We start from the raw sequence: 24,335 nt of genomic DNA on the forward strand, positions 1-24,335 counted from the left end.
TGTGGACCTCATTTATATTCAATATGACATCTAAAATACATATGAGAGATATGTAGAACAGATAAGATTTGTTTAGTTTGATCTAGGTAATCTTACAACATAATCTAAAATGAATTATCAAACAGAAATTTATATCATGAAACTCAAATTACTCTTAAAAGTGATGCAGTTATCAGGCAAGCAGAGGTAAAACTGAGAAAAGGGCTAATACTTAAAAATCTCATAAAATTAATTAAGGACCAATATATAAATTGTCTTACCAGCTAGAGACTCCTCATATTTAAGAATATGCTCAACTAGGTTATCAACAAGTTGAGTACAAGCTTTCTTCACAGGTTTATATGAAGAATCCTCTTCAGACTTCAACAACTATATATGTATACATATAAAAAAAATCCCAGTAAAATTATTTATCAGGCAATAGTGATAATGTTCATGCATTACATATCAATAAGCATTTTGTTTTTCAGTTGTTTTTTTTTTTTTTTTGTATGCGGAGCTGAGGATCGAACCCAGGGCAAGTGCTCTACCACTGAGCTAAATCCCCAACCTGTTTTTCAGTTCTTAATATTAAAAGACAAAGCAAAAATTCATGACATATTTTAAAATATCTTATAAATCAGCAATTGCAAAGTCAACAATTTTAGTACAAAGTATTTAAACTGCTGTGAACAGGGCCCAACACTGGAGAGATGCAGGAAAACTTTTCTCTCTCATGCCAGCCAAGACCACAGAATCACTATCCAATGGTAGCTGAATTATTCTAAATAATTAACAATTGCATGTGAATTATACCTTAAGCTTTGCAATTATAAAACATAATGGCATATTCTTTGGCAGATTTCTTTTTCCTGCTTCATTCTTTGTCAAAGGATTAAGATGATGAGCTTAAAAATACTATGAAGAACAATGAAGAGGATGGAGGTAAGCTTACCTATAGTAAAAAAGTAAAACCAGCTGGGCGGTGGTGGCGCACGCCTTTAATCCCAGCACTTGGGAGGCAGAGGCAGGTGAATCTCTGTGAGTTCGAGGCCAGCCAAGTGAGTTCCAGGAAAGGCTCCAAACTACACAGAGAAACCCTGTCTCGCAAAACAAAAAAAAAAAAAAAAACCAATCCAATCTTATAATCATAGGTCACTGGAAAAAAATGACTTAAGGCATATCTGTTTTGTCAATAATAATTAGCTGAATATTTCTAGGGATTTAAAAGAAAGTTGCATTTCATTTCTGTGGAGAGTTCTCCAGAGCTATCAGACCTAACTTTCTGTACTAACATACACATTCCATCTCCGTGTGTCTGACAGAGGTGTAACAAGTCACGAGTGGCTCATATGAGAGGAACTAAAATGAAGTAAAACAAAACTTCAATATTCACATTGTAAAAATGCATGATTGTAAACTTTCACTACAAGATGCATGGATGTTTACAAAGAGCACTATATTGCTGGGTTGCCAGCTTTTCTGAGTCTTTTTCATTTGTTTTTTGTTTTTTTTGAGACTGTTTCTTTTTATTGCTATGGCTGTGTTGGAACTCAATTTGTACACCAGGTTGGCCTCAAACTCACACCTGTCTGCTTCCTGAGTGCAGTGCTTATAGGCATGAATTTCTGAGTCTTAAATGCAGAAAAGTGTAAGTTTCCTTTTTTGTTTTATTTATTTATTTATTTTATTTTATGTATGAGTGTTTTGCTTGCATGTATGTTTGTGCACCAAGTGCATGCGTGGTACCAATGGAGGTCCGAAGAGGGTGTTGGATCTCTAGGGATCTGAGTTATCAGTGGTTATGAGCTGCCATGTGGCTGCTGAGAATCAAAACCCAGGTCCTCTGTTACAAACAATAAGTGCTCTGAACTTTCTAGCCTTCCCTTTCCTTTCCTTTTTTTTTTTGAGACAGGGTTTCTCTGTGTAGCTTTGCACCTGTCCTGGATTTCGCTCTGTAGCCCAGCCTGGCCTCAAACTCACAGAGACCCACCTGCCTCTGCCTCCGGAGTGCTGGAATTAAAGGTGTGCGCCACCACTGCCCAGTTTCCCTTTCCATCTTTAAATAAAAAATTTTTTTTCTAGTTTTACTGGACCAAGTCTGAGCATTCTGGACTTTTCTGACGATTCTGGTCTTCCTCAATCTTTTCAGAAGCTATTTCTCTTCTCCTTGCCATGAAGCTGCCTGTGAAGCCCCACTGCTGAACCTGTAGGCTTCCATGCACCCTAATTTAAGACATGGCTTCTTTCCTTCCTTTTGGTCCACCCACCCCATCCCCTGCCCTGCCCTCCCCAATCTGTCTATGTAGCCCTGTTTGTCCTTGAACTCAGAGATCCTTCTGCATCTTTCCTGCTGTTTTTCTCTCAAATGTTAATAAAACTGCCCTCAGGTTAAAAAAAAAAAATCACCTGGATAGTTTAAAATGAGTGACAGCAACCAGAACAATATGAAATATGCATAGCATCATTGTTCAATTAAAAGATAAATAAAAGACAGCCCCAATTTTCAATTATAAACAAACAGCAAATTTCCCTTGATCCAAGCTATAATTCATTTTCTTAAGCACAGCTACTAATATCATACTCTAGTTTGGTTTACATAAAGCAATGCAACTACCCAAACTATTTCTTGTTCACTTTTTCCTAAGGCATCAAGTACATGCAAAATAATTTATTTTTCTTTTCTTTTCTTTTTTTTTTTTTTAGTTGAGGATCGAACCCAGGGCCTTGCGCTTGCTGGGTGAGCACTCTACCACTGAGCTAAATCCCCAACTGCAAAGTAATTTATTATAAATTTTGGTTCATGACACTATCACTGCTGACTGGTATGTGATTTAATATATTAATTATAAACAATACATTAATATATTAATTATAAAGAATAAACCCAAGTCAAGAACATTTCCAGTAATTTGTATCTACCAAGGTATTTGCTTTCTTATCCTATGAAATAATTCAAGACATTTTATTACCCCTTTGCATAAAGAAATGCCTAAGCTGGCAATTTTGTGGTTATTGTTATCTTTTTCTGACATAGGATCTCACTATACAGCTCTGGGTGTCCTGGAACTCACTATGTAGACCAGGCTGGCCTTGAACTCACAGAGATCTATCTGCCTGCTCCTGCCTCCCGAGTGCTTTGTCCTGATAGCTTTTTTTTTTTTTTTAATTTAAATTTTCATCTTCAAAAATGTAATTTGGTTAGTGTTTTGGGTCTTGTGTTTTTACTCAACATTATGACCTAACTTTAATTGAGGTTGTTGCAGATAGTTAGTTTTATCACTTCACTGCTAGTTAGCAATCTTCTTTGTATGCCACAAGCCATCTAGCCACTCTTCTGTGTGTAGATGAAGTCAATTTTCAATGGTGTGTACTTGAAATCATCTTTTCCAAAGCAATTGTACAGGTGAAATGCTGATGTGAAATGCTTGAGACTTGAGGTCATCTACATTTTAGGTTATTTACATACAACACAAAGGAGGAGATGCTTGGGCAAGGGACAGAGATCTAAATAGGAAACTCATTTAAGTTTCATATACTCCTTATATAAATTGCTTACAGGTAATTTTAGTATGTGTGAGTTTGGCTGTCAAATGAGATCAAGTGTGGGATTTTCAATTTGCAAAAGTCATCTCAGTGCTCAAATATTTCAAACTTGGAAGTACTTCAGATTTTAGATTTCTAGAGCAGAAAGGCACAGCCTATAACCTATTCTCACTGAGCGGCAGTGTTTACAGACACATATTATTTTTTATTTAGATCTATTTATTATTTTATATGTATGAGTGTTTTGCCTGCATGTATATAGCATCTGCATGTCTGGTGACCTCAGAGGTCAGAATAGGGTGTCAGGAGTTGCTGGGACTGGAATTACAGATGGTTGGGAGCTATGATATGGATACTGGGAAAAGAACTCAGGTCTTCTGCAAGAGCAACAAGTGCCCTTAACAGTTTCCACCCCTTAATTATCTCTCTTTAGCTGGGCAGTGGTCGCCCAGGCTTTTACTCACAGCACTCAGGAGGCAGAGATAGGTCAATCTCTCTGAGTTCGAGGCCAGCCTGCTCTACAGAATGAGTTCCTGGACAGCCAGAGCTACACAGAGAAACCTAGTTTTGAAAAGCCAAACAAACAAACAAACAAATAAATATATCTTTTCTTTTTGTGTTTGCTATTTTATAGAACAGTCTTTCTAGATAGCGTGCTGTACTTGAAGTCAAGATTTTCCTGTCTCAACCTTAAGAGTACTGGATCATGCAATGTGGGTTGACACACGTCTTTAATCTAAGCACACTGGAGGCAGAAGCAGGGGGATCTCGGTGAGTTCAAGGCCAGCCTGGTTTCTATATACAGAGTTCCAGGTCAGAAGGTCTACACAATGAGACCCCTGTCTTAAAACGAAAAGAACAAGAAAACATAGGAGGAGAGGGCTAGGTATAACTCAACTCCGTAGTAGAATGATTGCTTTGTACTCAGAAAGCTGGAGCTTCAACTCTCAGCAACACAAGGAGAAACACGGGACTCTTAAACACATGAGAACACATCATAGGAAATGTGTGCAACATGCATAAGCAATGACTACTCTCAGCAGTTCATGTTGAGAGTGTTTACTTCCTAAATGAAGTTGAATATATGACAGAAAACAAACAAGGGCCACATTTTACACTGCAGAATTCACAAAACTTGAGGAATCAGATGACAGAAGACAAAGGACAGAAATGCTAATGGACTAATGGCTAGAAATGCTAACTCGCACCTGTTTATACATACAAACATACACACATATATATGTGGAATAATACTCTTCTGTGTAAGTCTTTCACTTGGCATAAATTGAATTTGAAGTTATTTAATGTAGTACTACTTGAAGTTTCCTTAAGAAATTATATCCCATATACAGAAAATTACTGATTCACAAGAAAAACTTCTGTAAGATTATAAATTTCTGAAAGTTGTTAAATGGAACATATGCATGCATGTCTGAAGTATGGAAAGGGTAGGTGTGCTGTATAGTCTTGACTTTAGAATTCCTGAGAGCCCCAGGGGCCACTCCTTATGCTCTTCCTGTTTCCTCTAGAAATGTATGCATACACAGTTGCAGAGGTTATTTCTCTGTCACGTGTAACACGTGAAAGTTTCTGTGTCTGAGGCTGGAGAAATAGCTCAGAGTTTATGAGCACTTACTGTTCTTCCAAATCACAAGCACCTGTAATACAGGGGACCCAATGCTCTCATCTGGCCTGTACACACGTGCCTTGCCCCCTTCCCCCACTGCCGTGAAAGAAAGAGGGATGGAGGAAAGACAGATCAAAGAAGAGTTGATGGGTAGGCAGAGGAGGAAGTATCACCGCGTCTAGAGTTTCGAGAGCAATCCTGAGGAAAAAAGTGAGATACTGCCTCCAAAAATAACTCAGTGGGGAAGAGCTTGGGGACCATAGTTCAAACCCTTGGCACCCTCATAAAACTTGGGAAGGGCTGCTGTCTGGAACCCCAGCACTGAGAGGCGGAAAGAGCTTGCTGGTTAGCCAGCCTAGCCAAATCAGTAAACTTCATATTCAGTGAGAGTCTCAGAGAATAAAGTGGAGAATGACAGGCCACCTACCATTCTTTTCTAGCTCCCCACAGGCTGCCAACTTCCAAAAAAGACTGAAAATACTAGTAACTTTTACAGTTGGGAGATGAATATGCTTATTTGAAAATTTCTAAAAGTCCAAATTGTGGTTTAATTTTATACCACTAAAAGAAAGTCTATATACTTCGTAATATGCCAAATAATTATGTATTTAATGTTATTTTTATTTAAAGATCTCATGAGTAGTCTCTAGATCAGTGGTTCTCAACCTATGGGTCACAACCCCTTGGAGTGTGGGGGTCAAATGACCCTTTTACAGGGGTTACCTATAGATTAATTAGTAATTCAGAAAACATTTTTAGCAGTGAACTAGATAACTGACTTAATATGGAAATTAAAACTCACAGCTTAACATACTGAAGTTTCTCCTACTAAAGACAAATATTTAAGGAAGAACTGAAAAGTTTGTTTTTATTTATTTTATGTATATGGTGCTCCATCTGCCTGTACACCTGGCACATCAGAAGAGGGCATCAGATCCCATTATAGACAGCTGTAAGCTACCATGTGGTTGCTGGGAATTGACCTCTGGAAGAACAGCCAGTGCTCTTAACCACTGAGCCATCTCTCCAGCCCTGAAAAGTTATTTTTAAAATGATAAAGACCATTTACTAGATTTCATGTCATCAAAATTACACTCACATTTTGAAGGAGTTGCTCAAACCAGTCATATCCAGTATCTCTACATGCTGCAACCTACAGTGAAAAGAAAGTCAATGAAACTACTAAAATTAAAGCATTTATAGTAACACTATAAAGACTGAAAGGATATGTCTAGGAATATGTATGCATACACATACATACATGTAATAACAATGAAAAAAGAGGCCATGGATTTAAAGACAGCAATGAGGGGTATAGGGGAAAGTTTGGAGGGAAGAAGGGAAGGGGAAATGTTAAAATTTTACGTTAAAAAAAAAAAAAGACATTTATTTTAAAGCAGACATTTTAGTTATGCTGTAACATTAAGTGTATGCCTACTTTTTTAATTTGAAAGGTTATATTTTTTATTATTATTATTTTTTGTCTTTTTTTTTTCTTTCTCAGAGCTGAGGACTGAACCTAGGGCCTTGCGCTTGCTAAGAAAGCACTCTACCACTGAGTTAAATCCCCAAACCCGAAAGGTTATATTTAAAGTAAATTTTTTTCCCAGTAACTAAAATACTTGCCAATATGGAAAACATTAAAGAAATTAGTTTAATATTAAAAAGACTAATATGGTATCAAATCATATAAAAATAGCTTATGCCATCCTCTATCAGAAAAATCTGTGAGGTCTCAAAAAAATGAAAATAAAAATAATTATTCCTTAACCCTTTAGACTTAACTCTTTACTGTAACAGTGAAAATGAAGATGATCGTGTAGCTGAGTCTATAAAATTGGTAATATTCAACACACATCAGCAAATTACGGCTCATTTACGTGTTAAAGCCTAAACTACTCTAAATGTTATCTGCAGGTTGCTAGTGCAGCAGCCCACAGCTGTCCTCTTCTTTCTCTCTTCCTTTTTCAATTATGGAAGTACGGAAAACTTCACCATCAATGCTTCTACATATGAGTGTCAAGAAGCAGAGCCATGTGCAAACATCCTTTTCCTTTTCCTTAAACCCCAGGAGAAGCTCCTGGCATACTGGAAAGCGTACTAACACCAGGCACGGCTAGGTATTTCATCATTGCCTCTAGCCTCCTAAGACGCAGTGGGCTTCAGCTAGCTTGGCACTCAGTAAGCGCACACCCCTGTCCATTGTTCTTACCACATCAGTGATGTTTAAGATTTTCCTTGTCATTGCTTCCTTGTCATTATGTGGAGTTGGAGTAAACCAGAGTTTTTGGAATGTTTCATTTACTAGTTTCTAGAAAAAAAAAAAAAAAAAAAAAAAGAAACCCAGTCAATTACTAACAACAATAATGGCAAACTTTTAATTGTAAATTCCCATTAAGGCCCAACACAAAGCTACAGCTAGCTAAAAAACAAAATTTCAAGAGTTTATTATAAATTTATTCATGATTAAAATGACCAACTGACTTATCAAATTATGAACTTTTTCAAACTGGTGATGACAGGCAATACTATGTTTAACCTATAGCTTTTTTAAACACATATTTATGTATGTGTGCCTGTGTAGATGTGCATTATCTATGTGCAAGTGCCTGCAGGAGCCAGAGGAGTTGTTGGATCCTTTGAAGCTAGAGTGCAGGTGGCGGTGAGCCACCTGGTATGGGTGCTGGAAATGGGGGTTCTCTACAAGAGTAGCAAGCACACTGACGAGCCATCTCTCCAGCCCCTGAAATGTTTTTGATCAGACTAAAAGCACTTTTAGTGTTTTACTTTATTTATTTTTGTGTGTGTGCTGTATGCATATACATATGTGGGTGTGTATGCTCATGAGTGTACATAAGAGACCACAGCAGGTCATCAGGTTGTTTACAGTTATTATTTTTCCACATAGCTGTCTTGAGACATGAGCTCTCACTGAATTGGAAGCTGGCTGTTTTGGCTAGGCTGGCTAACCAGCAAGCCCTCAGAATCTGCCTGTCTCCACCTGCCCAATGCTAGGTACAGGCATATGTAGCCATGTCCAGCTTTTAATGTGGGTTCTGGAGATTTGAACTCAGGTCCTCATGCTTGTAGAACAAATACTCTTACTCACTACTATCTACGCAGCTCCCTTTTATTGCTTTAAAGGGAAAAACCTGTGCTGGATACTTTTGTGTCAACTTGACACAAGCTAAAGTCATCTGAGGGGAAGGAACCTCAATTAAGAAAATGCCTCCATAAGATCTAGCTGCAAGGCATTTTCTTAATTAGTGATTGAAGGGTGGAGAGAGCCCAGCCCATTGTGGGTGCGGCCACCTCTTAAGTCCTGGGATCTATAAGAAAGTAGGCTGAGCAAGCCAGAGGGAGCAAACACTCCTTCACGGACTTGGTATGAGCTCCTGCTTCCAAGTTCCAGCCCTGTTTGAGTTCCTGTCCTGACTTCTTCCAGTGATGAACAGTGATAGGAAGTTGTTTGTGATGTTCCATCATAGCACGAGTAACCCTACTAGTCCAGAAATCGGTTAACAGGATAGTGGGCCACTTCTGTCACGGACTGACCATGTTATTTTTGGCAGGACTGTGAAGGACTTTTCTTTTGGGCAAGAAAAACCACTGAGTGTTGGGAGCTTGGGGAGCTCTTTTGGGGGAGATTGAAGAATGTTGAGAGCAATGCAGAAAATGGAGGCCTGGGTTGTGAAGTTTCAGAAGGACGTTTGTGAGTCCCTTAATGACATTTTCAGAGCCATTTGCTATTTTGAATTAAGAATTTATGATTCTGGCTAGCTGTGATTAACAAGATACCAGAACCACTGGAGAAAAGCCTTTGCTCTATTGGGACAATAGATGCTGGTTAGCTAGAGCAGAAAAATTGGAAGTGATCAAGAAGGGATCAGCATCACTGAGGTTAAATCTTGTGGGAAGTCTTTTCTCAGAGTCAGCACACACAAGCTGTGTTTAGAGGTGGCCAAGGCTGTACCTTGTGCTGGCAGCCAAACTTGGTCATGTCTACGAGTCTCCCAGGTGGTACTGGTTTTGAAGGCATAAAGGGGTCATGGAGAGCAGCTGAGGCTTGGCATTGTGAGAAGTCAGGAGAGGCTAATTGTGAAAGTGCAGCCAGAGTAGCAGTGGAAGCCCCAGGACTGAAATGGTCATGAAATAAGGTGGAGGTGTGGCATCATGAAGAGGGTCCATGAGAGACTATTAGTGAAAGTGCAGTCCAGTTGCAGTAGAAGGCCCGGTATTTTGAAATGCCAGAACCATGGGATGACCGCCAAGAACAGCAGCAGCCCTGGAGTGGAGCCAGCCTGAGTCTTGAAGACAAGCTATTGCAGTGTGGAGCCTGAGAAGTGACCCAGGCCCTTTGGAGGAGCCCACATTGTGAGTGAATCAATCCCAGATATTGGACATTAAGTGATTTACACTATTTGGAGTCTAGTTCCCGAATTTATCTGACTGCAACTGTGCCTTGGTTTTCCCTTCTTGAAATAAAGTATTTAACTTTATTTTGATTTTATCAGAGCCCATGGTTGAGACTTTCTATTTTAAGAGACTTTTTTTTTAATAGACTAAATTTTTAAAATGTTTGAATTTGTAAGAATGTGGCTCTTTTTTTTTTTGTTTTTTGAGACAGTGTTTCTCAGTGTAGTGTTGGCTGGCCTCAAATTCACAGAGATCCACCTGCCTCTGCCTCCAGAGTGCTGGGATTAAAGGCACGCACTACCACCGCCCGGTTGGGACTTTTTAAGTTTTTAAAATGCTTCATATTGTGAAGTTTATATTAATGTATGATCTTGAGGATGAACAAGAAAGGAAAAGTTGTGGCTTTACAGTGATTTGTTTGCATGTCAAGCTGACAAGGGATCAATTACGTGGGATAGTTTTATGTCAACTAGACACCAGCTAAAGACATCTGATAGAAGGAATCTCAATTAAGAATATGCCGTATAGGTTGTAGGGAAGTCTGTAACTGAAAATCAACATACTATTTAAAAATCCAGATAACCTTGTAATCTCTCTGGATATAATAGTTTCTATAGTTAAATACACAAATATTGTAATGGTTGAATAGGTGGGGAAAGATCACATTTTATTAATATAAACTCTAGAAACAAAATAAAAAATTAGATTCAGTAAATACCTAAATTGCTGTAAACATTAATGAAAAAGAAATTTTCATCTTACCTTAATGCCCTCTTCATCATTGACTCTACGAATCATTTTTACACACATTTCTGTAATTTTTGGAAATGTTGGTTGTTCAATACAGATGTCTCTTAAAATCTTTATTACCCTTTTCCTGACACTGATACCAGTATCCTAAGGACAAAAATATATTTTCAAATGTTAGGAAAATTCAAGTGTTTTAAGTGTGTGAAATTTGACAAAATGAAGTTAAAGATTTCTTATAAGCATTATAATCCCTATTTGTTAAATGAAAATTATGTTGCATATTTACTCTTTACATGATATAAATATGACATTTAGATTACTGTCCTTACTTTTAAAATATGATATAACATGGAAGTATATACACTTAGTAATGAACTCAAGACCAGAGAATAAATTCACCAGATTTGAAAAAGATGATAAACTTTTAGAAACTGTCTGGTACTTCAATAGCATATGAAATGCTATCTATGATGTAGACAACAAAGTGTTTAAAACTTTCGGCACTAACTACTCTTGTACTATACTAATGGTAATAAATATTTGTCACTGAAGTGTTACAGAATTTTGTGTGCTAATGCATTGATTCTATAACAAATCAATACGCTTGTGGTGTGCCTGCCATGAAAGTAATTCTCAGATGGGGAGACGGACAGACACACACTCACTCTGCAGTGATAATATAATGATTCTAGAGTATTCTCTAAAACCAGTTAACTATCATACATAATTACTATCAATTACTCATTAAAAATTGGTATAACAGTAATTGAAAAAAACAGATCTTATTTTCACCAACAATTGGCTTCATAATATTGAATAACTTGCCTCTTGAAAGCATAACCTTCGTTGGAATGATGCTATAGCCCACAGATTAGGCAATATAAAACTGTAATTGGTATTTATACTTTTTAAGATTAATTTAGTGATGTTTAAAGCAAATTATATTCTTAAATTACTATAAAACAGAAGAAAATACCAATATTCTTTCAATCAGCATATCATAATACTGCTCAGCAAGCTGAGGTCGACAAAGGACAAATCGACCTAGTAATTCCACGGCTGCCTCTCGAACACTAGTGGAGTTATCCATTAATCGTCCATGGACTCCTCGCTGCATGTCAAGCTAAGGAAGAGTGAGAGAATACCATTTGTAGCAGAGCAGAGATAATCTTCAAATTTCAATAAAAAAAGCAAGAAAGAGTATTTTTGCTTTTACCCTTGCTAGAATACTGGGGTCTACAGCAACAACCTCAGATAAACACTTCATGGCTTTTGTTCGAACGGCAATTGCATTTTCACCAAGAACTCGTAGTATCTGCCAGGCAAACATTAATATAACACATAAAATTTAAGAAAATACAGCATGAATATATATGAAAGAACACAATCCACTACTCACTACCTTTTGTTTATTATGTGTGAGTAAAATGATACATTATCTTTCCAGTCCAAAAACTTGACAGAGACTAGTACACACAAAAAGCATTCTATATTTTGGGGTCTTTCCTTTACCTCAGTATTCATACTGCTGTATATACATTTAAGAACATTAAGCTTCACTAAAACCTCATGTGTAACTTTTATCAAAGACTATTATTTGTCATGACTTGATAATGGAACAATTTATTTTTATAATGTCATACAAACACGCCTATTTGTTTGTATGACAAGAATCAGTATGTAGAGGGTAGGCAAAGCTAAAGACATGCGAACAACATGGAACAGAGACAAATGCTGTTTTCACAATCCTTTAAAACTACCCTCAACAATGAACACATACTGTCCACGATCTCTAAAAGTAACCAGAATAAAAAAATCAATCAGAACTATCAATCAATTTACCTGTGTCAAATAAATATCAAAGCTCTGGGCAAACGGCCTCATAGAGGCCAAGTATCGAACAATCAAGCACGCATCATCATAGTCCACAGTATCAGAGTTCATCCTACAACAGAAAATATTGCAATTATATTTGTTCTTTGTAAATGGATAGCTATGATGCATATTTATCCAACACATTTTCTCTTTGCATCTTACTTTAATGTGCTGAACTGAGACGGTGTGGTTTTGATAATGCTTCTAAGGAACTTTTTCCGGCTTTCAGCTCGATGCATTATTTGACCAGTTGTCTCAATTTCTTTTGCATGATGTGTTCCATCAGATGATTCTTCATCTTTTTGTGATTTCATTGCTTTTTCTGTTTCCAGAGTTGTGTCACGGAACCATTGGGCTATATAGAATTTACGAGAAAACTGGAAAGACATTAGATAGATTTGAGCTGATGCCATTAGTAACATTTCTAATAGAGTAGAAGGAATAGAAGTACTAAGGTTTTCTTTGAAACAAACTCTATTGGACAGAAGCAAATATAAAGACAGAAATATCCTGGATTACAGAATTTTCTTTTTTTTAACATTTAACTATAACTTTAATTGTTAATGTAAAAAACTAACTTAATAGAAACGACCATATTAAATCTTAGAGTACTACTATCAAATACTTAGAGTAGGACATTTCATATGGCTCAGTAAGATTTGATGGTAAGACCACTAGAGAAGTTTAGAATAAATGTAGTGACTTCCATCTGTTTTCAACTCCTATCTTCTCTGTGCTAGAAATACCTAAGTTTTAAATACATTAAAACATTCAGCACTGAAGCACTTCTGTATATCTGTACTAGGTAGCTAAAATAATACAGAGGTTATTGCAGCTCTTTTATTTCACCCATTAAAAAAATAAATTGAAAACAACCCATTATGTGCAGTGTTATTTACTTATAAACTTATAAGTGTTTATAAACTTATGCCAGGCCTATAAAGTGTACAAACTGTACACACAGCCTGTTATATTCTGGATATGTTACTTAATATCCATTTTTAAAGAACTGTATGTACACATATATAAGAATTTGACAACTGCTTTGCATGCTAACAGATCATCTTCAGCACCAGGTGGCCTATACTCATTTTTAGGACTCGTCTAGACTTAAAAATAATCTATAAAAAGATTTCCAAATATTTCTTATTTTATTTCCCTAAAACTCTCCACCTTACTTTTAGAAGACAAATTTAAAAGGCGAAATGAATCTCACCACCAGTGAAGGGTCAGTCTCAGTGTTCTCATCCAAATAATCAAGTAATGCCTTTTGCAATTGTTGGATTTCATCTTCTCCTCCGGAAACCTAAACCCCAAACAACCACCACAAGATGATCAGTGGCTTGTTTGTCTGTTACTGACCCTCCCACCCACCTCTCAGTGTCGCACTATGGCTGGCGTCAAGTTTGTGAACCTCTGCCCCAGCCTCCTAAATGACCGGATCACAAATATGTGATCACTAAACTATTGGTGCATTTTAATAAACTGTGTAGCTGTAAATGCAAACCTAACAGGGGAAAAATAACAATAAGGAAAACAAGTATAGTTATTATACAGAAACAAAAATATGGTTTCTCAAAAACATACAGATAGCTAAGTTTGGCTTAATGAGTTATTTGCTATCTTAAACAGTTCACAAGTGGTTGACGTAAATATCACAAAAATAGCCTATCCAGCCCTGGTACTGGATTCATTTGAAAAAGGAGACACTTGTTATTTTTTTTCTTTTTTCTGGAGATAGGACTCACATATCCCAGCATTGTCTTGAATTCATTGTGTATTTTGTATTCATGAATGTACATCAAAGTTTTAATCTAGTAAATAATACCCATTATACATTTCAGGTAGCTTTATAATTATTGTGGGAATAATACTTTAGATAGAGAAAGGGAATGAATTTGTAGGTTCTGGGAATTTAACTAAGTTTGCTTTGTGTGGATTCTTAGGACCTGAATTCAGGTCCCTAAGCTTGCATGGCACTTTGTCACTGAGCTATCTCCCCAGTGCTGTTCCCATCATTCTTTGAAGACTTTATTTTATAATATAACAGGTACTTTTCAGACATCTCTTACTGTCAGTGTCTCATCTGTGGGGTCATTTATTTCTTCAAAGAATCCTAGTCCTTTAACTAATAAACGATAATAAGGTAAAGAGTGATTGGAAAAAAAACACAACAAAACAAACCCCTGAACTGACCTGTGGCATCTACATGCACGTGCACACATGCACCTACACATCTATGTGCATACACACTAGAACGGACACACACCATAAACACAACACAAACACAGACCTACTCCCTTGCCCCACGCCCACCCTCCAAAAACTTTTATATTGGAAACATGTCAAGAAAGGCACAAAAGCTAGCTCAAAATGCATCTCACTGGTCAAGTGTAAGGACAATTTCATCATTAAAATGATGATGGGTTGGAAAGATGGCTCAGTGGTTAAAAAGGCTTACTGCTCTATTGGTTAAAAGTGCTTACTGCTCTATCAGAGGCCTGGAGTTTGGATCCTAGCACCCACACTCAGTGGCACACAAATGTCTGTAACTCCAGCTCCAAAGGATCCAATGGACCCTTTTAGTTTCCACAGATCCTGCATACACACGTACACATACACACGCTCACACAAATAAATGAAATAAAACAAATCTTAAAAAAAAAGATGGCAATAGATTATACTTTAAGTATTACATTCACTAATAATACAATAATGGTAAGTTTTTGCTTCTGATAGTGTATTACAAATATTTATGTGCCAATTCTTATTTGTACAAATATATACCACACAGCAGCACTCAAAATGGAGCACAAATTACAGTATTCTGATGGGTCTGACTACTCTACTCCACGGGCTTTGGATTCAGAAGACCCAGCGAAGGACCTAAAATTATATCTTTAGGATGAGTTCTTGAGGACATTATGAATTCAAGGCTAGCCTGGACTACAGTGAGGACTCATCACACTCAGGACCAAATAACAAAACAAATTTTCCTTGAATTTACAAAATCTACTATTATGGTATAAGGTAAGAACATGTAGGGCTGGATGATATAGTAGTTCAGGTGGTAGGATGTCGGCCTAGAATGTACAAAGCCTTGGGTTCAATTCCTAGCACTCCATAAACTGGGCCTAGTGATACATGCCTGTAATGTCCAGCACTTGGGAGGATCAGGAGTTCCAGGTCTCCCTCGACTTTAGACTACACAGCAAGTTTGAAATCAACAGGGACATTAGACCCTGTTTGTTTCCCCACACCAAAAGCAACCAAGTAAGCAGCTATTTACACATTAATTTACGTTCATTACTTCAATACCTGCTTTAAAATCCGTTCTATAGACCCTTGATCCATCTTGCTGGTGACAGCATCTTTTCTCAGTCGTGCAGCAACAGTTCCAAGGTAATCAAGAGACGCCACTCGTAAAGCCATTTCTGTTGACTTATTACTAAACTGATGGACCTAAACATCAAAGATGAGATAGTACTAAGTAAGGGTTCAAGAGTAGAATTCTGATGTCTATAAATCACTATAGTTTCAAATAGTAGTATGACTTTTTCAAATTCATAAAAAGTTAGGTTTCAAAGGTTTGCAACAACTTATATTGCACAACTCCAAATATATATATTTTAAAATGAAAAGAGAAATCACTGTGTTTCTTTCCATTTTTATGCTGTACCATGAGGACTTAAAAAGTGCCATATGATTTTAGAAATAATATAAAAAAATAACAAAATGTTCACCTTAGTCAGTGTCATGCTTTCAATAGTTAATTTTAATAACTCAGGACTCCTTGTTGAGATGTTTTAAACCAAAGATGTAACAAGACCACATCCCACCCCAGACCATCTCAAACAGCATTCCCATTATATGTAATGAAATGAGAGTGCTAAAACTGACAGTTTGTTTTCTACAGGTATTGACGATACACTGTACAGCTATACACATGCAAAAATAGATGCAATGTTCATGTTTCCTTACGCATTTTTAAAGAATTCATCATCTGTGAATCAGAGTACATCCTCATTATGTTGTCTTCTAGTAATTAATAATCTTTAAATGCTATACTCTTACCAACAGTCTCCCTAACAAACTAAGGAGTAGTTCAGCAGCTGGCCACTCGGGCTTATTGACTGTTGAAAGAAGGTCTTGAACAAAATTTTCAAAAAGTGGTCTGTAATCTTCTTCACCTTGTTTACTACCACATCTAGTCAAAAAGAAGAAAAACAAAATACAAAAAAGATGTTAATTTACATAATGTTCGGAATTTTGTTAAGTAGATATTCCTCTACCCCTTTATTTAGTAACAAGGTAGATAAGAGTACATTAAAAGAGGTCTAAAAATAAATATATTTTTTTAAATGGCATTCTCCATCAATTTTTTTTTTTTTTTTTTTTGAGACAGGATTTCTCTGTGCAATAGTCCTGGCTGTCCCGGAACTTGCTTTGTAGACCAGGCTAGCCTTGAAATCACAGAGATTCACTGCCTCTGCCTCCCAAGTGTTGGGATTCAAAGCGTGCGCCACCAACACCAGGTGCATTCTCTATCAATTATAAAGTATATTAACTGATATCATTACTCTCTGAAAGTTGCAACAACTCTTAAGAAATGAATTTTTCTATAGTTATCATTAATTCTCATGAGGCTTGAGTACCCTCTTTCCATAAACTTTGCTTTACAAGCAGAATGCCTCAAAATTTTGTAAAGAAAAATTCTAGAAATCCAACAATCCAACACTAAAATTTTGGTGTCCTACCAGAAGCAAATTCACACATTTTTAGATTTTTAATTCTGTTCCTCATTTTAAAGGTCAGATTATATTTGAGGTTCTGGTTATGGCAGGAAATCTCCTTTCTATATAGACCACTCCACACTATGGAATCTAAGTAGCACACTGTTGACCTTACTCACTTTTTAAGGAAGATGGAAAGAAAGTTCTGGGCTGTTCTCATAGCTGTTTCATAAGAGTTAGTAATGACAACATCCTGGTCAACCTAGAGTGAGAAAGACAACTTTATAAAGACAGAAGAAACAATGACTAAATGAGGCCAGTTGCTATTGCCATGCGACTATTGAAGAGACATAATACATTTAAGTATTTAAGACTTTTTTTAAAAATAAAAATGGGATAAGCCAGCTGGCATACTAAACATTTTAAAACACTAAGGACTTAGGAACAATGGTAGAGTTCATTTAAATTTATTAAAATAATCAGAAATGTAATTAGTAGTTGTTTATCATGATCCATATCAGAACAAGAAGAAATGGAGTGAATGTACAAAACTATTTTTTTCAGAATTGAACATACATAGTTCAGTGTTAGAATATTTGCCAGTACCTCTAGCTAAAACAGATAAACTAATTCAACCAATAAAGAATATTCTAACTTCAAAGTTTATGAAACCACTGTAATATAAACAAAAACTTGAAACTTCCAGTACAAATTAAAAGATTAAAATAAAAAAAAAAAAGACGAAGCCAGTCTCAGCTAAAGAAACTCAGTGATAAATATAGAAAAAAAGGTTACATCAGTAACATTAACAGAAACGAAACAAAACAAAACAAGACAAAATGAGCATGGTAGTATTTTACAGTAACTAGAATAAGTAAATCAGATTGCAAATGGAACTATCACTTAAGTAAACATGGATAGCCCCCAGCAAAGTACATGCATGTGTCCTGTAACAATTCTGCTTCTAAGTTCCTTATAAAGGGACTCTTAACTGCAAGTCATGATGAAATTGTTGTGTGTCAAACTCAGTGCAAAAAGAATCTGACAAAAAAATGTTGAGTAAGAAAATTAGCCATAAATATATCATTATAATTTATGTGTAAATATAAAACAAATAACCATATCCAAATATATATATAAAATAGAAAGAAGTAAACATACTTATGACAGTGGTCACCAGAAAAGGAAGGTTACACTAATCTAATCTAGAGAAACACAGAGGACCTCAGTATTTTGGACTACACTTACTGTATTTTGTACGGTCTGTCTGTACTATAAATAAACTACTTCTGTTTCTTTGGAATTTTATTTGAAATGAAACTATATAATCTAGAACTGGGCACTGTGATGCACAGCTTCAATCTTAGCATGTGGAAGGTAAAGATATCCGTGAGGCCAGCCTGGTTTATAGAGTTGAGTTCCAGGACAGCCAGAGCTACACTGTGAAACCTATCCTACCCCCCGACACCCTCACCCCCTACCCACCCCACCCACCCCCACTCCCGCCTCCAAAAAAAGAGACAAGACAAACAAGCAAACCCTCTAGTAGAATCTAAAAATAAGCATCAATAGACTGTATAAAACCAAAAGCAAACCTTAGCTGTTACTCATCAGAGAACATGAAGTCATTTTCCATGTCAATGCCATACTAATCATATGTATGCATACATATACACCTAACTCTAATATTTCCCCTGACACTCATTTCTTGATTGAGTTTTATAAGCTGGCATAACAAGCCTGTTGGATGTTGTTGATTTATGTGCTTCATGGTGCCCAGATAAGAATTGGAACTAGAACTTATTTCCTCATTATGTGTAATGCCCTACAAGAAACCCAAACCCCAGTCATGAACCCCTTAGTTAAGAATTTCTGTCTTAGAGGAATTACAGACAATATAGCTGTTTCCAATCATTAAAGCACAAAGTTATAAAACCTTTAAATATTTCCTTACTTTTTTGTTTGAGTCTTCTTCTGAATTAGGGTCCTTCTCTGATGATGGTAAGTGAACTACACACTGAATAAGTTGTAAAACTAGTGCTGTAACCATCTGAATATACATAGGTTCTCCATCCACATCACTACTATTTAACCTTTAATGAAAAAGAAACAATTTAAATCAGAGTATGAAAACAGTCACATTTTACATTTCATTACCACCTGAAAGTTCAATATGCTTTCTTTACCATGCCTTAGTGCTCTATGACAATGTTATTAAGTATACTTTTTAAAATTAGCTTTAAAAAAAAAACCATCAACTAATGCCTACTTATGAGAAAAAACAGTATTTAATACAAAAATTTTCTATTTTTATGTATTGCAGATAAAAACTTAAAACAAATAATTATTGAATAAATTAGAACAATAAAAGTCTGAGGTTTCCAAATGCCCATGTATTCGGTCCATATGCCTGACGAATAGGGTAGTTAACTGGTATTAAAATCACCTACATGGACGTGTGTGTGTCTGTGTATAACAGTGTCTCATTTTATAGTACAGGCTGATCTAGACTTTGCAATATAGAACTTACTAGCTTTCAACTTGCAGTGATCTTCCTGGCTTTGCCTCCCAGGGTCTGGGATTATAGGCATGCACTACCACATGGCCCTAGTCAACTTACAACAAAACAAACAAATCTTGTATATGTGCACCTGCTATCGTGGACATGGCATTCAGAGGACAACTTTCAGGGAATCAGTTCTCTCCTTCCAACATGTGGGGTTCCAGGGTTTGAACTCAGGTAATCAAGCTTGGTTGCAAGAGCCTTTATCCACTGAGGTATCTTGTTAATTCTCAACTCTTAATTATCTGTGCTAAAGTATGAGGTCTGAGACACTGATTATATAAGATCAATTTCCAAGTGTTTGCTTCTACAGATATTGTAGAAGTGTAAGAATTCATTTGTATGTTGATCACTTTTCTTCAGTTGAACAGATGTTTATCAATGCACACAGTTCAAAATATATAAAGATAAAAATAATTATTTTACAGAATTAACCCCCAAATAACCCTCTATACCCGGTCAATGCATTTAATCACCAGGAACAATATAATTGATAATGATGAGTACAGGCAATAAAGTCGATTACAGCAGTAAACTTATAAATGTCCTTAGTGAATAAATAGTATTTAATCTGTTTATTCTGTTGGATTTTCTCTTTAGAGAAATCATTTATTTTTATGTGTAGTGGTATTGGTGCTTTGACTGAATGTACATCTGTGTACTACGTGCATGCCTGGTGTTCATGGAGTTTTTTTTTTTTTAAATATATATGGGTGTTTTGTGTGCACGCATATCTGTGAGCCATGTGCATGCCTGGTGTTCATGGAGGTTTTTTTTTTTTTAATATATATGGGTGTTTTGTGTGCACGCATATCAGTGAGCCATGTGCATGCCTGGTGCCTGCAGAGGCTAGATCAGAGTGCTGGATCCCCTGGGGTCAGAGATACAGACGGCTGTGAACCGCCATATGGGTGATGGGAATCAATGTGGAATCCCTCTCTGGAAAAGCAGCCAATGCTATTTACTGCCGAGCCATCACTCTGGCCCTTTCTATTTTGTTCTCAAAGCCATCTTTCAGCCTTTAAAATATTACTGAATAGTTTAACACTGTCTAAAAGATCAAGTCTAACTTTCTTATCATAGTTCATAAAATCCTTTTAAAACTGTCTCAAGTCTTTTGAACCACAATTTTTATGCTTTTCATGTAGCCCATTTTGACCTCTAGTGCTTAGAAATAGTTTTGGTTGTTGCAAATGCAAGGAGAGGTTTCTACTGGCTTAGGAATGCTCCTAAACATTATGCAGAGCACAGGACAGCCCTGGACATGAAAGTATTAACGGGTCCAAATGTTAATAGTGCTCAAAATGCCACAGGTCTTTTTACTTCAGGACTAATGAATTTCTTTAAGTCCCCCAAATATGCTACATTATTTCACATACCTAAGCTATCTATATAGTACTTGAAGTACTTCTTTCACAAAACCATTAAAAAATAAAACCAGACAGAAGTGGTAAAGAATAAATATATGACAGTTACAACATAACAAGGTTCTTCATTGTAGTTAAATTCTACTGTAGTTACCTGAAATTCCTTAAACTTCTCTTGCTAGTTGGTAATCTTGCAAGTGAAGTAAAAATTTCTTCCAATATTAACTGCCTATGCTTTTCATATCTTGAGAATACCTGTTTAGTAATTATAAAATTACAAATTAAACTTATTATAGCAGAAAACAAAATAAAAAGTAGTATCCCGAAATAAGGACAATATATTGTCTGAAGTGAAAATGGAGTATACATGTTGTTCAGAATGAAAATGTTTTCAACATGTTAAACAGTAATGACCTAAGGAAATGTATTTAAATTTTGTTATTAATTACCAAAGTGAGGGAATATAAAGTTTTGTTTAGAGGGATATGATACTTTGGGTAGAGAAGTTAAGACAAGATTTAAGGTTTTAAGTCATTCTGGTTTTTACCATTGTATTAAAAACTAAGTTTTTTAAGTTCAAGAAAAACAATCAATGAAATTAAATCCGCAGTTAATGAAATCTAATAGCACTAAAAATCCTTATTATAAAATAAATCCAATGGAAAACAGGGAAAAAATAAATATAATGTCATAACTTTTGGAAGGCTGGATCAAGTGATGAAAATCTTATTTCATTAGTGGGTAACTGAAATTACAAATTGATTATACTTACTGCAGTGACTAACTTAATAGCACACAATTGTAGTTCACTGACATTTTCCACAAAAAATGGTGTTATTCCCATTGATGAAACCTGAGAATTCAAGATGAATTATTTAGTATGTCTCTAGTTGACTTCAGTACATTGTACCTTTCTCTACTCTAACCTGGAAACACCCAGAGGTACGTTCCTTTCTGTGACCCAGGTAGCATGCATTTCCTCCTAGGGAACTCCTCAATCTCTCCTATCAAATAATCGCTTCATAGTTGCCATTTCTCTAGTCTCTACATTTTGGATTGAATACCAGGTGAATTAAAGGAACAAAGCCATTTTGTTTTCATGAATGAAAATATCCAACTTCTTAAAAATTAACTTATTTTTCATAGAAATTAGAGTTTGGAATTTATGGAGCATTCTTTTCTCTTCAGCTCCAGTTCTTCCTTTAAAATGCTGCTATCTATTCTTCAATTTACACAGAAGACACTCTGAACGGGTAAGTTGAACATTGTGCTGGTATTACTACTGAGAGAATAAGATTATACTAGACTAAGATTTTGTTGTGCCTAGAAATTTACAAAATTCTTAAAAAAACAAAACAAAACAAAAACTTACCTGAAGAATCGTTGTGTCTGTAAGAAGCTGTATCTCTAGCAATTCTGATAAGCTGCTAACAATGTCACAAACTTTGTTATAAAGCATGACTATTACTCTCTGCTTATGAGTAGAGCATTTAGCCCGCTTGGCCTTTGAACTTAATAACCCTCCTAAAATAAAAGAGAATTCAAGATAAGAAAAAATATTAACTTTAAACATTCTTCCATGGAGGTTACTAGCACTATCTTCTAAATTAAGAGAACATGAACATTTTAGGGTGCTACATAAAAATACAGTGCAGCAACTAAAGATGAGTGTTAATTAACAGAGGAAATTACTCCTCGGTGTTACTGTACTGGGACATTCTTGTATGGTATACACAGTGGCTACTATACTGAACTTTCTTCTTTTTTTTCTTTCATTCAAACAGGACAGTAAGATTATACTTCTTTAAATTACTTGGCATTATCACACAATAAGTAATCAAATGAACTGTATGCACATTTAACTACTGACCATATAATGCAGGTTATGGAGCTAAGACAATATATACCTTAAATCAACTCATTTTGCAGGTAAGTATTATTTTGAGCTAAATTAAAAGGAACCCCAAACTATTATTATCTGGGATTTTCTCTAACTAGTAAAAATTATAAGTAAATTATAAATAACTATAATTATAAATTATAATAAATGTTCAATTATAAATAAATACTGGTTGAGTAAAGTTTTTCAGATTGTGGAAAACTTGCATAGCTTTTTTACTACTTGTATATCCCTAATCTAAAAATCACAAATAACTCCCAACCCAAAGCATTTCATAGTAGTCCTTAAAAAGTTTTAAAGATTTACATTTAATTTATGTGTATATATGTATATGCTATGTGTTTGGAAGCCCATAGTGTCAGAAGAGGGCGCTGGATCTCATGGAGCTGGAGTTATAGGTGGCTGTGAGTTGCCAAGTGTGGGTCCTGGGAACCAAATTTAGGTTCTCTAGAACAGAAAGCACTCTTAATTGCTGAGCCATTTGTCTAGCCCCTCAAAGAGGTTTTAGGTTTCAAAGCATTCTGGATTTCAGAGTAATGGGTGTTTAACCTATAGATGCTAATGTAATGTAACAGCTAGTAAAGGTTTTATATTTTAGCCAAATACAAAAATCAAAATCAATATTTATTATAATGTACACAATCTATTAATTTAGGGGCCAATTAAAATCATTGTATTCTGATTTACCCAGCACTGAAAATTTACAATGGATAACCTGGTAGTGTGGGGGAAACAAAACAAAACAAAACCAAAAAAACCCCCCAAAAAACAGAAACAACAAAAAAAAACAAACCAAAACATCAAACTATCAGTATAAAAGGGCAAACTAACCTCCATGTGGATCTAATCTGTAAACAGGGTCATACTGGGGATAGAGTGTATTCTGTAAGTGAAATTTAGTGTACTGTATAACTCTTTCAATTACATCTTCAATGTATACAGCTTTTGGCATGTTAGGAGATGTCATAATGTTGATAGTTGTAAGACAGGCATCTGCTGATTTTGTAACTCTCTCCATAATAAGGTCTCTCCACAATCTTTCTTCTTCTTCAGTATCATTATTCTATAAAACAGATCATTGTTAATAAAGTGGGGATAAAATACCTATGGTTCACAATATAAAAAAACAAGGATATATGATTTCAGTGGTGGGAGGAACAATCTGAAATAGTATCTAGAACTTTTTTAGACTATTCTAAAAGAATATCTGGAATAAAGTACGAATAATGATATCACTTTAGCTAAAATTAAAACAATGTTTTCTGAGGTAAGCTCTCACTCTATAGCCCATGAATGCCTAGAGTTTTCCAGGCTGGTCCTGAACTTGGCAGTAGTCCACCTGCTTCTGTCTCCTGAGTGCTAGGATTATATAATACATGCACTACCATGCTCAATTTAGGCCAGATTTTTTGTTGGTTTTTTTTTTTTTTTTTTTGGTGACATGGTTTCTCTGTGTAGTTTTGGTCCCTGTCCTGGATCTCACGCTGAAGACCAGGCTGGCCTCGAACTCACAGTGATCTGATGCCTGGCTCTGCCTTCTGAGTGCTGGGATTAAAGGTGTGTGCCACCTCTGCCCAGG

At 35.9% G+C, this 24,335-nt stretch overlaps 1 protein-coding gene across 2 annotated transcripts in view; it reads right to left on the reverse strand.

Moving 5' to 3' along the window:
• Positions 1–24,335, reverse strand: part of Nipbl (NIPBL cohesin loading factor) — a 167,182-nt gene that overhangs the window by 24,876 nt on the left and 117,971 nt on the right. For both annotated transcript variants that reach the window (XM_036206987.1, XM_036206988.1), the window contains exons 17-33: positions 23,588–23,819; positions 22,229–22,380; positions 21,629–21,709; positions 21,011–21,111; positions 18,881–19,019; positions 17,106–17,188; positions 16,268–16,400; positions 15,512–15,655; positions 13,410–13,499; positions 12,356–12,570; positions 12,161–12,263; positions 11,535–11,633; positions 11,295–11,441; positions 10,331–10,465; positions 7,365–7,463; positions 6,252–6,305; positions 261–369 (exon numbers count right to left, since the gene is read on the reverse strand). In XM_036206987.1, the coding sequence (XP_036062880.1) occupies positions 261–369; positions 6,252–6,305; positions 7,365–7,463; positions 10,331–10,465; positions 11,295–11,441; positions 11,535–11,633; positions 12,161–12,263; positions 12,356–12,570; positions 13,410–13,499; positions 15,512–15,655; positions 16,268–16,400; positions 17,106–17,188; positions 18,881–19,019; positions 21,011–21,111; positions 21,629–21,709; positions 22,229–22,380; positions 23,588–23,819 (2,116 nt within the window). The remainder of the gene's footprint in view (positions 1–260; positions 370–6,251; positions 6,306–7,364; positions 7,464–10,330; positions 10,466–11,294; positions 11,442–11,534; positions 11,634–12,160; positions 12,264–12,355; positions 12,571–13,409; positions 13,500–15,511; positions 15,656–16,267; positions 16,401–17,105; positions 17,189–18,880; positions 19,020–21,010; positions 21,112–21,628; positions 21,710–22,228; positions 22,381–23,587; positions 23,820–24,335) is intronic.

Source organism: Onychomys torridus, chromosome 15 (assembly GCF_903995425.1).
Source record: "Onychomys torridus chromosome 15, mOncTor1.1, whole genome shotgun sequence".
Lineage (NCBI taxonomy): Eukaryota > Metazoa > Chordata > Mammalia > Rodentia > Cricetidae > Onychomys > Onychomys torridus.